The sequence below is a fragment of the Lineus longissimus genome, chromosome 13 (genome assembly GCF_910592395.1).
Source record: "Lineus longissimus chromosome 13, tnLinLong1.2, whole genome shotgun sequence".
Classification (NCBI taxonomy): domain Eukaryota; kingdom Metazoa; phylum Nemertea; class Pilidiophora; order Heteronemertea; family Lineidae; genus Lineus; species Lineus longissimus.
Window position 1 is genome coordinate 5,192,433 of NC_088320.1, and position 15,018 is coordinate 5,207,450.

Consider the following 15,018-nt stretch of genomic DNA (forward strand, 5'->3'; position numbering starts at 1 on the left):
TAAAGTACCACTGGTACAAGCTGGAGTGTTGTTGGTTTCAATTCTGACCGCTAGGAGGTGACGTTCATGGACTCTCTGGGGATATCGGTACTGGGGTGTAATTAGCATAGATTGGCGATAGGTAAAAGAGACACCTAGTGATCACAGAGGGCATCTTAATCTGGTCCACCCGGCCCTCCTTCGTCACTCGCAGAACCAGTCTTTGAAAGAAAGAAGACGTCAAAACGTCAAGAAATGTTCAAAAGAGCAAGACTATTTTTGCACAGAGTACATACATGTAGCTAGAACTCCTGCGTGTAGCACAAACTATAACAAACAGTGCATCACGCGGCACAGTATACAAGTGATGTGTACACTATCAAGGGAAGTGTGTTGACGTCATGTTTTGCTTTATTTGATGTCAACCAATTACAACTATGAGTTGATCGGAAAACACATTTTAAAAGTTTTATGGCTTTTGGAATTAGCTTAAAAATATACACAATGGTTAAAAGATTGTGCAATATTTTTCGTATCATGAATATCAAAGTTTGATAGCCCAACTTTAAAATCAACACCAACATCAGCAGTGTCCTACTTAAATGTCCACGTCCATTTGGACAGCTGTACCAAAACTACTCGTTTTGAGACCCAGAGAGATTTTTTAAGCAATTTCCGCCCTGTACCTTTGAAAGGAATCGGTCTAGTAGTGTTAACACTGGCCCAAATGGACATGGTCAATTATTTCTGAAAGGCCGATATAGTTTTAAATCAAGGCACGGCAACACCATAAATCTCGACTTCGCACAGCTCCAGGGGCTTGGCCTTCGACTTGTGCTTGACAATTGTCAAGTGACGGCCAACGGCGCCAGGCTCACAGTCCACCATGAAAGACTGCCCATCTTTCAGGGCGACCTGTACGCTTGCTTGGCAGATCGAATATTTGAATCCCGTGGCTGACCCTGGTGGGATCAGCGGGCTCACTGACACATTGACCGCTCGGGAGTAGACTGTGGATATTTCGGCATCGCTAAAGGTTGCCGAAGTCAGGATTGTAAACTCGGTCAAGTCAGAAGCTGAAATCAAAAAGAATTCAAATATAAATGACTTTACATGTAGTTCGGGATCAGGAGGTCGTAGCGCAATGCCATTTTGAAGAAAATTAAATTTAACATGCGAATGGTGACAATTGTTTTTCAATATCTTGCCGGCATTTCCCATCGAATGTGACTCGAACATACAGTAAACTATTCAAAGATGTCATCACCTTACACGCCAAGACGGGCCATTCTCATGGCTGTGACTTCATGCGCTCAAGAAATGGATTCTTTGAGCGTGCTTTGAATGTATTTTAAGGCCGATTTGGCTGATTTCTGGCCCATGCTTAAGTATTTTTGGCATATAATCAGGGACGTAGTATTTAAGTAGCAAAAAGTACCCTGACAAAGTTCTTCAGACGCCTAATTAAGGTATTAACAATTGAGTGAAATCTAAGATAGAGAAACATCGATCTTCGGCAGACGTACCACAGCAGTCTCCCCTCGCCACAATCTGCACGTTAGTGACATTATGGCCTCTGGCGAGGTCAATCGTCCACCATTCGTTATTTTCCGTCCCGGCAGTCTGGGAACACGACCCGCTGCCCATGGTTGCTGTAAACTTTCCGTCCACGGCCCTACTGGCAACGTTACCAGACTTTGTGCTGACCTGTTGAGCCGTATGATTACTTGAAATCGGGGCTGAAACGAGAAAACAACGATAAAGCAAAATATACAAGGATCGCTTGTTTTGGCCACGCGTGTTTCGCTGTTGGGTTCTCGGGTTTTGATCTCTGCACTAACACGAGAGAGGAACACTGGAAATCTCTTTGGCCATAACGATAAAGATTACATGTATCTTTTATTTTATTTTGTTTTATTTTGTCCATCTATAAACAATCTCATTCTTGAACTAAAAAGTTAGGCCACTTTTGAAACATTAAAAAATATGCAATTACTCTTGTTATTCGTCTTTCGTCCGAATACCTCCACCTCACACAGAGCTAGAGGCCCGTCCGCCGAGTTCGCCCCGTTTTTCTCCACAATGATGAACTGGCCGAATGCCCCCTTCGGACAATGTGCCCCAAGGATGTCTCCTGGCGCGGTGAAAGTCTTTTTCTGGTAGCACGGGAACCAACCGTGGTCCTTGTACGCTGCGGCTGTGCTGAACGAGCGCAAGACTCCAATCATTGCTTCGTTAAGGTAGGCAGCTGGAGAAGAAACATCCACAAGCAGCTGTAATCACGGAATATATTTTCTTATATCCATGATGTGATAAAATAAAAGTTGCATCGTCGGCTTTATTCATTTCAGCTGGACCAGCTAAACATTTGACCTGATATCTGGAAGCTGACCGACAATATTCATGTATTGGAATATTGACATTTGAAATCACCAAAGCAAAATGCGAAAACAGTTTTTTTTTATTAGACTATACATTTTTCTCAAAGGACTATATAACAAAATACTAGTATGCTCTCCATTATTCGTACCTTTGTCGAGTGACGGCACCGTCACCAATGATTTCTTGTAAAAGTTAAATCCGGTAGACGCCGTTGTGGTTTTGGAAACTAACTCGTGAACACCACATTCCTTCTTCTTCGTGTCCCAGGTCACTGCGTTGCAGAAATCGAGCTCTCGACACCACTGTTGACACTCGTATTCATTGTCTTGGTTTACCTAAAACATCAACAAGAGATTTCCCTGTTGAATATGTTAAAGATTACATTCAAAGAATCGTTGGGGGAGACTGACCTCCTTAGCCCTGGTAGGAGCCAGCCTACTCTAGGAGAGAAAACCCCGAAATCCAACCGGTTAGTCTTGGCTCGTCGGCCAGGATATGGTAGCTTAGAGACTGAAACTAAAAAAATCCTGACCGAAGACGGAGCGTTTCGGCCATACTGGCATCTAACCAGGTGCAATACAATAGTGGTAATCCGAACTATGTGACGGACTTACCGTTCCGACCCAAGTTGGCTGTGCGACATTTATAACCTTTACTCCGGTGGCAGCATCTGGATACTTGTGGTTAGCTGTCTTCGTCATTTGCTCTTTGTAGTGCAGAGTAGGACCACCATATGCTGAGAAGAAAACACAACGTGAAGGATTATAGTCAATATCTTACAAAAACATATCGAAAAGGACCATGGTCATTAAAAAAAAGGCCGGTGACTTAATTTAGGCTGGGACACATCTGAATGACATTGGTGATGATTTGCGTAGAAACCAGGACTTTGTAGGCACATGTTTTATCAATTAAAGGAAACGCTGGTAAACTCTGATATCATAAAGCATGATAGTAATCATTGCAGTAGTGGGGCTTGGCTTGAATAGCTAGAGTCACATCAAGGAAGTGAAAGCCTACCTTTCGTGACGATGCCAATCTTGTCCACGTCGTACATCTCAGTGAGGTCTACCACCCACCATTCCTTGGCAGCTTTACCACCAGTGATTGCGCAGGAGCCGCGAAAGTAGGACGGGGAAGTGTTGCCATCTACGGCCTTGTCAGCGGTAGCCCCGGCCTGGTCACTCGCTTGCTTGGCTGTCTTGCGGAGCGCAATATTCTCTAACACGAAAGAAGGCATGATATTAATCATTCCCGCTCGATTATAAGAGAAACATGTCACGAAAGCTTGTAAATGTCATGTCATCATTAAACTTGGGAGAGCGACCGGGTTGAAATTGTCGGCTTTTCCCGACAGCAGACACGATATCGCTTTTGAGTGCAGAAATTTTTTTGCAATCGCCAGAATATCATTTTCAATTGAAACATTAACACTTCGAAGCGATTCGTTTCGATCACAAATATCCAGACATGTATTGAATTATAACTACCTGCATTATCCCATATCTGTAGCCCGAACACTTCAACTTCGCAAAGCACGATGGGAACGTAACTTGGTTTCCGCTTCAAAACAACAACATGGCGCCCGGTTGCCATGCCATGGCATCTCACGTGTTTCTTCATTCCATAACTTAGGGCATCCTGGTGTTTTGAACAGGGACTAAAGAGTGTTTTTGAGAGTTGACGAGGATCAAACGTCTCTGCTACATTGACCTCAAAGTTCTGCAAATAACCTATCAGAAAAAAGGACGTAGTCATCAAAGGGGTGCCATTTGTGCTTGCTGTAGGAGAGCAAGATGAAAAAAAGGATTACCACGAACATAAAAGTATGCTTTCGGCATAACCGTAGTGAGATAAGTACATGGCATAAGTACACAATCACGGAAGGATCTATTTGATGGGTATAGGCCCGGTAGCAACCAAAATTGATTTTTAACCAAAAATAGCATGGATACTGCGTGATGTTTCAAAAATACACGACAGGGATCGCCTTGCTTTTCACATTTTCCATACATGTTCTCTTTATATTACTAACCAACACCACGGCCCTAGACCTTTCTTTGTGCTTTGCCTTCTACGATGCCCACTTGTGACCTTCTACAAGTGTTACTGTTTCACCTTTTCCATACATGTTCTCTTTATATTACTAACCAACACCACGACCCTAGACCTTTCTTTGTCTTCTGCGATGCCCACTTGTGACGTTCTACAAGTGTTACTGTACAGACCCACTCTTGACTCTCTCTGGTCTTTGCTTTCTGCGCTGCCTACGTGTTACGTTCCTATAACTGAGACTGAACGCAAAAAAGAAGAAAAATACTAATATCCCCGTACCTTCCTTATCATTTGCCGATACCAGTTTAATGAGATACACCCTGTGTCGTGAGCCCAGGTCGACCGACCACCATTCGTCCTTGCTAGACCCACAGGACATGGAGCAGGTCCCTGTGTTAAAGTTGGTGTAAGACAGCCCGTCAACAGCAGCTTGGGCGTGGCCGTGTCTGTTGAGCTTGTTTCCCTTTTGAGCGGCTGGTCGCTTCAAAGCAACGTTGTCTGAAATATCATTCAATGTTGGATTTTTATGCCCTTAGGTCGTTGACCAGGAACCTACAAGAAGATTCTTACGTCCAGATATATTTCCATTTATTAATGATAACAAAACGAGATAATTGAGCATGATGTCAGCAAGGGAGAACTTTACACAGGAAAGTTTAACAGGCATTAGAACAGGCTGAGAGTATATTTACCCAATCTCCCTCGCTCATAAACCTTCACCTCGCATAACGTCAATGGATATTTCCCCGTCGTAGCAATGATCACGTGCTGCCCTACGCTGCCTGGTTTACAGAAGACTGTCTTCGCCTCCCCATCCCTCAGTTTGGCGCTATCATCGTAGCATACAACATAGTCTGAGGTGTCCAAAACGGTAGGCGTATCGCTCGAGTTGGCCACAAGAACTTGATATTGACGTAGACATGTCTCTGCAAGAGAGTTAGTCCTCCGTTTTATCGAAATACATGTACACAGTTTATTCCGATATCATTTCAATCGAACAATAATTGACATTAGCAATGATTCCAAGGACATCATCGACATGGAATGTTTAAAGCCTAGTTTTTCAAACACAAGATTTACCTTTACATTTATCCGGGTTGACTATAGTAAGTTTATGGATGTCGAACTTGGCCCCAAGGTCAACAGACCACCAAGCTTGGCCCGCCTTGGGGGTAAGAGTTTGCGAACACGAGCCTCGGCTGAACATTGTGTCTTCATTCCCGTCAACGGCAAGGTCGGAATCGAACACGGAATACAAGGTGCTCTGGTTGGTTGCTCTGTTGTGTGCTAGGTCACCTGGCGTTATGACATAAATGACATTATGCATTTATTTATGATCTGCAAATTTTGAAATGACGAGCCATCAAAAGCACTGTGAAGCACGTCAATCATCAGTCTCTTCTAAATCTCTACTGGATCGCAAAGATCCTGAGGCACAGGTGATAGAGTCTGAAGCAGAGGGGGTAGGGAGATTTTACACTGGCCATCTGAATATAATATAATAATAACCATGTTATCACGCTCTTCTAATTGATCTATTTGCTATCACCACGCCGTGATTGAGATCAAGTTCAACCTCGACGATCCCGCATTAGACATCGCAAAATGTTACAAAAGCTACGCAACGACGCCAAACCTACCATCGTGGAGTTCTCCGTACGCCTCCATCTCGCATAACATAAGCTTCCCAGTCCCTTTGCTTTTCTTCCACAAGTAGACATATCTTCCAACGACCTGCCTCCCACCGGTGCAATAAATCGGGAGTATGCTTTTGGGTGGCACCGTCCCATCATATTTTGCACACAGCTCTCCGCCGTCGGTGTTGCCGGTTCCACCTTTCCAAGTAGCATCTCTCAGTTCCTTGAATGCGTAGATTGAAAACTGTTTAAGGGCGTTCGCTGCAATGCAACATCAAGAGTTTTAGTTTGAAATTTCGAGGGACTAACTTATCATTATTTACACAGCGTCTTCCTTGCAATAGAAAGCTGATCATGAACAAGCTGACGAAATGTTTAGTTCGATACGTTTTTTTTTATTTTTTCGGACCCCTGAGTAACAACAACAAACCTCCTTCTTCTGCGTTCAAACTGTCTAAACTTTAATTGCAGGGCTATGGCGAAGAATTGTTGATGATCCAAAGGTCTGACGTCACAAAGAAATAAAGTAGTCTGTATACTAAGCATTATTTCGAGTTGTGTGCGCCCCGATTCAGTATTTTGGAGTTTCCGTCTTCTTGTCTAGCTGCAATTTCCTGGCCGACGAGCCGGGGACAACCCGGTTTAATTTCGGAGCTTTCTCTCCTATACTGGTTGCCCACTAGGCGGGCTAAGGAAGAAATTTCCCCCAGATCGACATACCGGTATTTCCTGAAGTCGCCAAAACGAAGTACCGCAGCTTGTAAATGGCCAGCATGTCGATAATTAGAAATTCGGCTTCTTTGCCAGAGACAGCCGCAGCAGAGAATGCGCCCCGGCCAGGGTTCACAATACCATTGGTCGACGCGCTGTTGGCGGTTTTCTTGTCCAAAATGATGAGTGGCTTCAAATAAGCAACGTTTTCTGAAATATAATAAACGTGCGGCGAATTAATTAAGCGTGCGTTGTTTGGCCCTCACCTCCCAATTAAATCATTTGATCAGGCCTAGCTAAATACACAGTCTATTGTCTTTAAACAAAGGCCGGTTGCACCCAGGCCTAGATTCCCATGATTGTTCTACTGTCTTATCATACGAGTACTAGAATTTCACATACCGCCCGGTTCATGACCATAAACCTCCAACTCGCAGAAACTCAGCGCCTGAGCACTTCGTTTCTCCAGCCTAACATATCTGCCAACAGTGCGTAGGAAACAAGTGTAACGCATCACGGCGCCATCAGTGAGTTTTCCACTAAAATATTGACACACCTGCAAAAAAGGAATTCGAAAAAATGATAATAATACGATTTTCGTTTGTTCAAGATAAAAAATACAGTATCTTGTTCTTTTGAATGAAGCATGTTCATCAGCTCAGTTTTGTGATTCCGGTGTTCGATTAGAAAGGTTATTTTGTCACAGGTGCAAATAGAAATGATCGTCTGCATGGTCACTTGAAGTTATATAAATTTAATATTGTGAATTCCCGGGAACTCCTAAATCGGAAGAGAAGTGCAAGAGGGGTTTTGATACTCTCTCTACCTTTGAATCAACTGCTATGTGAAAATCAGCCGTGTTTGGGCCCTTCTTCTCTCCACGGTTGAACAAGTAGATGACTCGGACATTATACAGAGCGCCCAGATCAACCTGCCACCACATCGGACTGCTTGTCGCCGCGGTCTCGGTGCAACCGCCATTGGCAATCTCGGGGTTGAGAATGCCATCAAGGCCCTTAGTTGCTGGATTAGTACTGGGGGATGGATACTGGTAGGCCACCTTTTGCAGTGCAAGATTCTCTGCAATTGTAAAAGGCACCATGTCAGAGCTAAGAACGTAACTGCAAAGGTTGCGCGGCTTCCTGCTTTTTTCGCCGTAGTGCAACGTAAGCTTCAGACTTGAGTTAGAAACAAAAGATAAAAAAGGCAATGAACAGGTCGTGACGGGGGAATGAAAAGGTATTTGCATTCTCGTTGCCCAATCACTACCTTTTCATTGCCTGCCTTCCAACAAGTCACTGTTCCCAACTCACCAAAGACATTTGTGTCATAGACCTCAACCTCACACAGCTCCATGGCCTCCCAGACTGGATGCTTGATGATCACGACGTATCGGCCGAGCTTGGGGTACTGGCAGTGGTAGGGCCTGACCTCCCCGGGTGTCATCGGGGCGTTGCCCTGCTCGGCACACAAGGTGAAGTTATTACGATACTTGTAAACGTCGTAGGCATCGAAGTGATTCGTGACGAAGATTTTAAAGTCTCTAGCTTTCGTTGCTGTAAGAAATACGGCCGTTTTTGTCAGTGTTATCAAAAAGATATAGGCGATGCAGTAGTGTCCACACACAGCTGTCTTGCCCTCAAAGACTTTCACGAATTAGTGTGCCTAGAGGAAGATACTCTACTGACAGGGTTAACATTTCTTACAGGATACGTTACTGTGGGCTTTTAAACTGCCGAGTCGATGGCAAAATGCATACGATGCAATTTCAGCAGGATCGCAATTCCAAATCATATTTCAGTGTTTTTATTCAGGCCAAGCATTGGTCACAAGATGGCAGCGAAGCAAGTGGAAAACAATGTCATGATTACATTCTTTGATACACACTATTCTTACATTTACCGTCCTGTTGATATTGGTGATGGTTACCACCTTGACATCATAGGTGTCTTACACTCTTAACTTACATTTGACGTCCTGTTTATTGGCGATGGTAACCACTTTGACCTCATACGCAGCGCCAAGATCAACATACCACCAAGTGTAGCCCATGGTAGTGTCTTTGTCGGCAATGGCGCATGACTTCCCGTCCTTGTTGTCCCTGTTCCCGTCCGTAGCCAGTTCGGCCCATTGGACACCATTGGTTCGCATCTGAGCGCTGGGCTTTCGATAGGCAAGATCTAAATTGAAAAAAAAACACATTTTAGATTCAATCTCATTAAGAAGAATGTTATGAGATTCCACACAAGTCATACTGAACGAGTTAAATGACGTTGTGCATACTACGATCATCTTACTTGCTTCAATCACTTCTGGTCTGCTACCTAGCACATCGCCTGTAAGCCCTGGGCACACCCTTGTTCCCCAACTAGAACGCCGTCTGAATGATATGTGACTGAGATTCCTTGTACCAGTTGCCAATACCAGGGCCCTACTCTATGTAGGGCAATCAAGCAAAATCCACTCACAGTGACAAAATTGTAACATTTTCAAATTTGCTCAGGGTGGCCACCTCAACGCTACCTGCCGATGGTGTTTTTCTAGCTTAATGCAGTAGGATGCAGGAGGAACACAAAACAGAAGAAACTATTTTATGTATAAGTTAAAAAAGTACAATTGAAATAACTTTGTACTCACTTGATGATGACATACCGGTTGCCCATGCCACCTGTTTCGCGTGTGCTAATTCACCAAATAGAAATAGTATCATAATGAGATGGGTTGCATAATTCTGTGGATGCAATGATTGACAATGTGTAGATTGACAACAGAATATCAAAGGTTTGACCAATTTTAACATTGATGAGATTTGTTTCCATTGAAGCATTTCATTATTGAAATATCTGCTTTGGGTCCAATGAAACATTTGCTGCAAATGAATTATTTGCTTCAATCGAAACATTTGCTTTCTTTGAAACATTTGTCATTGAATCATTTCCTCAAAATGAAATATTTGCTTGTCTTAAAATATTTCCTTCCACTGAAGGGTGCAGTTACCAGTCACAGACATTTGACCGCAGCAATCGCGCCAACCGCGCAAAATAGCAGTGGGTTTCCTGTTGTGTTATGATTGAACATTTGACATAAACGTAGAGAATGTAAAATGCCAGGACTACCCACCAAACTTATCATAGAAATTGTCGTGCTTGTTCTGTACGTTGTCCAACTTCGCACAAGACTTGGAATGCGTGATGCAGTTCAAAGTTTTCGAGTTCCAACTGACTGCCTTGCAGGTGCCGGTGCATGTGGCCAGGCAGGCGTCGGTTGTGGTTCCCTTGGTCGGCCCCTTGATCTTGTTGGCGGAACATGAACCTGGTCGCCAAGTGTACCCAGTCTTGTCTGAAATTAACGACAAGGGCGACAACTACACAAGGCGTAATCTAAATGAAAAACACGGGAGGCATTCGTAGATCAGACTATGAACCTGCTTTCGACACATACCAACTCAAAAGGTTATGGTTGTCTCACCAAAACATCTGTGGTCAATACGTTATAAAAATGGAAGATTCATGTAACCAAGGTGTTTTCGATTTTTATGAGGTACTTTCATATGTTTTGGTCCCATCTTTGAGATTATGATTTAAAATTCGTAGTTGAAGGAAACGTTTTAAAAATGTATTGAATTGATGGTTATCATCAGAAGCAGAGTTTAAAAACAATGAAAAACGACAAACTTGGAGTAATTCATGATCCAACAAAAAACAAAAACAAAGAAAAAATTTCTACTTACGAACAAGCGGCGACTCCGTCAGAAAAGCGAAAGAGCAAGGGAAAAGAGAGAGAAGGAGTAAAATACTCCAGAATACCGTCATCTTGCCTCCTTTTTAAATTGCTTCAAAAGTAAGTATCACCAAATAGAAAAGTCTACCGCACAGGCGTTCAACAGGCTCAGCGCTTTCGTGTGTTTTCTAGCTCAAAATAGTTTGGAATATTAACTGCCAATTTCTTTCGTTCAAAAATTTGAAAATTGAACTTGAATTTGAATATTTCTGATTATGTAAATTCGTACTTAGCATAAATGTCAACAATATCGTTGTGTGGACTGATAAACTAATACTATACATGCCAAATTTCAGCAAATTTGAGTGCTTAATAACTGCACCATGGGGAAGTTGACTTCTATTTACTTAAGTTACAAGAAAATATCTTGAACACGAATGGAGCCGGCCTTTAACGCTTTTCCTAAGTGTTTGAGATTAGCGGACAATAGTGAAGACAAAATCTGTCGTTAGATTTGTATAATCCGCGCTCTGCGCAGATCGTTGAAATTTCGAAACATGCTCAAAGATAGTAGTATTATCCTTTCATTTGGACGTCTTGCACCAAGAGACTTACTCCTTGGTTTTTAATCCTAAATATACAACAAATACAATCATTTAGCCTAAGGTCGTTCAAAATATCGTCTCGAAAATGCCGTGCATGTGCCAGCAGTAAGGTAGTATACACGAAGGACACGACACTTTATGTAATGAGTATTGTCGCAGTAAATATCAGGGCCGAGGAGTAGCCCTTCTGGCAACTTTTCGCTGTCAATGGCTAATAAGGGATTCCCTGTAGACATTTTACGTATTTTACGAAAAAAAATATTACGCATGCCCATCGTGGAAATTTCGGACTCAAAAAAACAATTTAAAAAACATGAATTTTTGATAATGCTGGTCGATTTTTGACCAATACTCAGAAAAAAATGAAAAATGTTGTTCTTTTTTAAGCCATGCTCCATACGATGAAAGGGAGTAATGCGTCTATTACACCAGTACATATACGCCTGTGCATGTGAAATAGGTTTTTTACAGCGGACTTTTGTACAGTCGTCCCTCGACCAACTGAATAGCGTCTACACAGTAGGCCTATGTGTTCGAATGAGGACAAAAAATTCCACGTTCGCGCGTCATCGTGTAAATTTAGGGACTTACTCTCAACAAGGAAGTTACTTGTCGTCGATTGAATTTTTGAGAAAACGCTATAGATGGTCTTCGATATTCATCTTGTATCCTTTACTGCTTATATCTCTCAGCTATAGACGGTTTGAGTGTAGTATATCAATATAAAAAAATCACACAGGTAGAATAAGAAAAGGCAATGATATGCTATCATTTTTTTCCCTCGGTGCCAACTCGACCCGATTATGATTTGTGCAGAATACTGGGAAGGAAACTTTTATTTAGCTCACAAATAGACGTCTGTGACGTGGGAGATTTTCCAGTGCGTGAAATCAAGAGGTCGAAATCTGTTAGGCGTAAACAACATGATGAGAACTATTATTCAGATCCTCCTAATCACCACGATTAGATATGCATGTGCGAAATCGTCTGCAAATAACATAATTTTTTCTCTGTTCGGACACCGTGGTATTCGGCTCATCAAAAACGCGATTTATTCCCCTTGATCATTCTATGGTGTTGTTGGGCTTCCTGCTAAGACCTCATAAAAGGGACAAATCTACCATTTTCAACTGTACTTGTCGTCCTCCAATGTCACAGCGTTGTATATAGTCTGTGCCGGAACGCCCTCGATGCTGCAGTCAGCTTATTCAAACTCGGACTACTTCAATCTCTCCTAACCAACATCCTCACTACCAGTAGAAAGCAAAAAATTGACATTTGTTGATAAGCTGATTTCAAAAGTAATTTTATAGGAGGTAGAAAGATCTACGTCTAGACGCCTGCAAAATTACATTAACTATCGTTTCATCTCCTCGCATATTAGATGGTTGGGTGCACTGATCTTGGGCCATCCGATATATCACATGGACACTCACGTTCAACTGGCCTCCTGGAGATAAGTTGCGATGTTGCCAACAAACAATGATTTTTTTTGGAATCACTGGGGGTTGTAATATCGGACACCTGATTGGTCAGGATTATACTTCCTTCTCGGGATGGAAAATCCCGGCTGCATAATGGAAATGCTAAAGCCGATCAACAATAACGATGAATGTTTATATTGTCTTTGAATTTCATGCAGGGTGACTGCTGAATATAACATGATGTCAATGAATTGTTCCGAAAATACCTTCGGTCTGTAAGCTTACATGTGTTATTAAACATTCTAACCCTGTGCCTCAAATTTTCCGGGAAAATTCTGTTTTCAGGTAGCTGAGATATGTCCATTGTACGTGATGTCACTCTGGGCGACCAACACATCAAATGTATTGAGTATTCACGGTGTTTGATCAAAAACTTTTTTTTTTATTCGTACACGATATCGCTCGTGTATAACTAATTTTGGTTGTCGTATTCGCAGTTAATCTGGCAAATTGAAGGGGTGCCAGGTGATTACATAATACACTGTTACCCCTGCGACCTTCGTTAACAAATGTAAAGGTGATCACCATGATTAGATATGCATGAGCGAAATCGTCTGCAAATAAAATAATTTTGTCTCTGATCGGACACCGTGGTATTCGGCTCATCAAAAACGCGATTTTTTCGCCTTGATCATTCTCTGGTGTTGTTGGGCTTCCTGCTAAGACCTCATAAAAGGGACAAATCTACCATTTTCAACTGTACTTGTCGTCCTCCAATGTCATAGCGTTGTATATAGTCTGTGCCGGAACGCCATCGATGCTGCAGTTAGCTTATTCAAACTCGGACTACTTCAATCTCTCCTAACCAACATCCTCACTACCAGTAGAAAGCGAAAAATTGGCATTTTTTGATAAGCTGATTTCAAAAGTAATTTTATAGGATGTAGAAAGATCTATGTCTAGACGCCTGCAAAATTACAGTAACTATCGTTTCATCAACTCGCATATTAGATGGTTAGGTGCACTGATCTTGGACCATCCGATATATCACATGGACAGTCACGTTCAACTGGCCTGGCCTTCTGGAGATAAGTTGCGATGTTGTCAACAAACAATAATTTTTTTTGGAATCACTGGGGGTTGTAATATCGGACACCTGATTGGTCAGGATTATACTTCCTTCTCGGGATGGAAAATCCCGGCTGCATAATGGAAATGCTAAAGCCGATCAACAATAACGATGAATGTTTATATTGCCTTTGAATTTCATGCAGGGTGACTGCTGAATATAACATGATGTCAATGAATTGTTCCGAAAATACCTTCGGTCTGTAAGCTTACGTGTGTTATTAAACATTCTAACCCTATGCCTCAAATTTTCAGGTAGCTGAGATATGTCCATTGTACGTGATGTCACTCTGGGCGACCAACACATCAAATTTATTGAGTATTCACGGTGTTTGATCTAAAACTTTTTTTTTATTCGTACGCGATATCGCTCGTGTATAACTAATTTTGGTTGTCGTATTCGCAGTTAATCTGGCAAATTGAAGGGGTGCCGGGTGATTACATAATACACTGTTACCCTTGCTGCCTCCGTTAACAAATGTAAAAGTAATCACCACGATTAGATATGCATGAGCGAAATCGTCTGCAAATAAAATAATTTTGTCTCTGATCGGACACCGTGGTATTCGGCTCATCAAAAACGCGATTTTTTTCGCCTTGATCATTCTATGGTGTTGCTGGGCTTCCTGCTAAGACCTCATAAAAGGGACGAATCTACCATTTTCAACTGTACTTGTCGTCTTCCAATGTCATAGCGTTGTATATACATGTAGTCTGTGCCGGAACGCCCTCGATGCTGCAGTCAGCTTATTCAAACTCGGACTACTTCAATCTCTCCTAACCAACATCCTCACTACCAGTAGAAAGCGAAAAATTCGCATTTTTTGATAAACTGATTTCAAAAGTAATTTTATAGGAGGTAGAAAGATCTATGTCTAGACGCCTGCAAAATTACATTAACTATCGTTTCATCTACTCGCATGCTAGATGGTTGGGTGCACTGATCTTGGACCATCCGGTATATCACATGGACAGTCACGTTCAATTGGCCTGGCCTTCTGGAGATAAGTTGCGATGTTGCCAACAAATCTTTTTCGGGATGGAAAATCCCGGGTGCATAATGGAAATGCTAAAGCCGATCGACAATAACGATGAATGTTTATATTGCCTTTGAATTTCATGCAGGGTGACTGCTGAATATATCATGATGGGGGGGGGGGGGGGTACAGGGTTTTCGTTGACCATTCATATGCATTATTAAGGCTGTTCTGCAGGATTTTCCTATTGCACGGTTTTCCCGGGATTCCTGATTATGTTTCATTATAATTGCAAGTATGAAACGATTTTTTAATTTTTAAGTCGCCTTTATGGCATTCAATCGGAGAAGTGCCGGCACAATGAACCTTCATCGATGCCAAATACTTAAAAGGCCTATAG

At 42.3% G+C, this 15,018-nt stretch overlaps 1 protein-coding gene across 1 annotated transcript; it reads right to left on the reverse strand.

Annotated features, from left to right (window-relative positions):
* Positions 1-12: 12 nt before the first annotated feature.
* On the reverse strand, positions 13-10,636 carry LOC135498155 (uncharacterized). The gene is made up of 19 exons (XM_064788331.1): positions 10,495-10,636; positions 9,885-10,103; positions 9,402-9,446; positions 8,732-8,944; positions 8,078-8,320; positions 7,591-7,844; positions 7,167-7,320; positions 6,774-6,974; positions 6,057-6,314; positions 5,497-5,712; positions 5,109-5,342; positions 4,696-4,914; positions 3,852-4,094; positions 3,382-3,582; positions 2,976-3,097; positions 2,510-2,696; positions 1,976-2,227; positions 1,506-1,718; positions 13-1,055 (listed from the first exon to the last, which is right to left on the reverse strand). Exons 1-19 carry the CDS (start codon positions 10,574-10,576, stop codon positions 751-753), a joined length of 3,861 nt encoding a protein of 1,286 aa, XP_064644401.1. The 5' UTR covers positions 10,577-10,636; the 3' UTR covers positions 13-750.
* Positions 10,637-15,018: the final 4,382 nt, after the last annotated feature.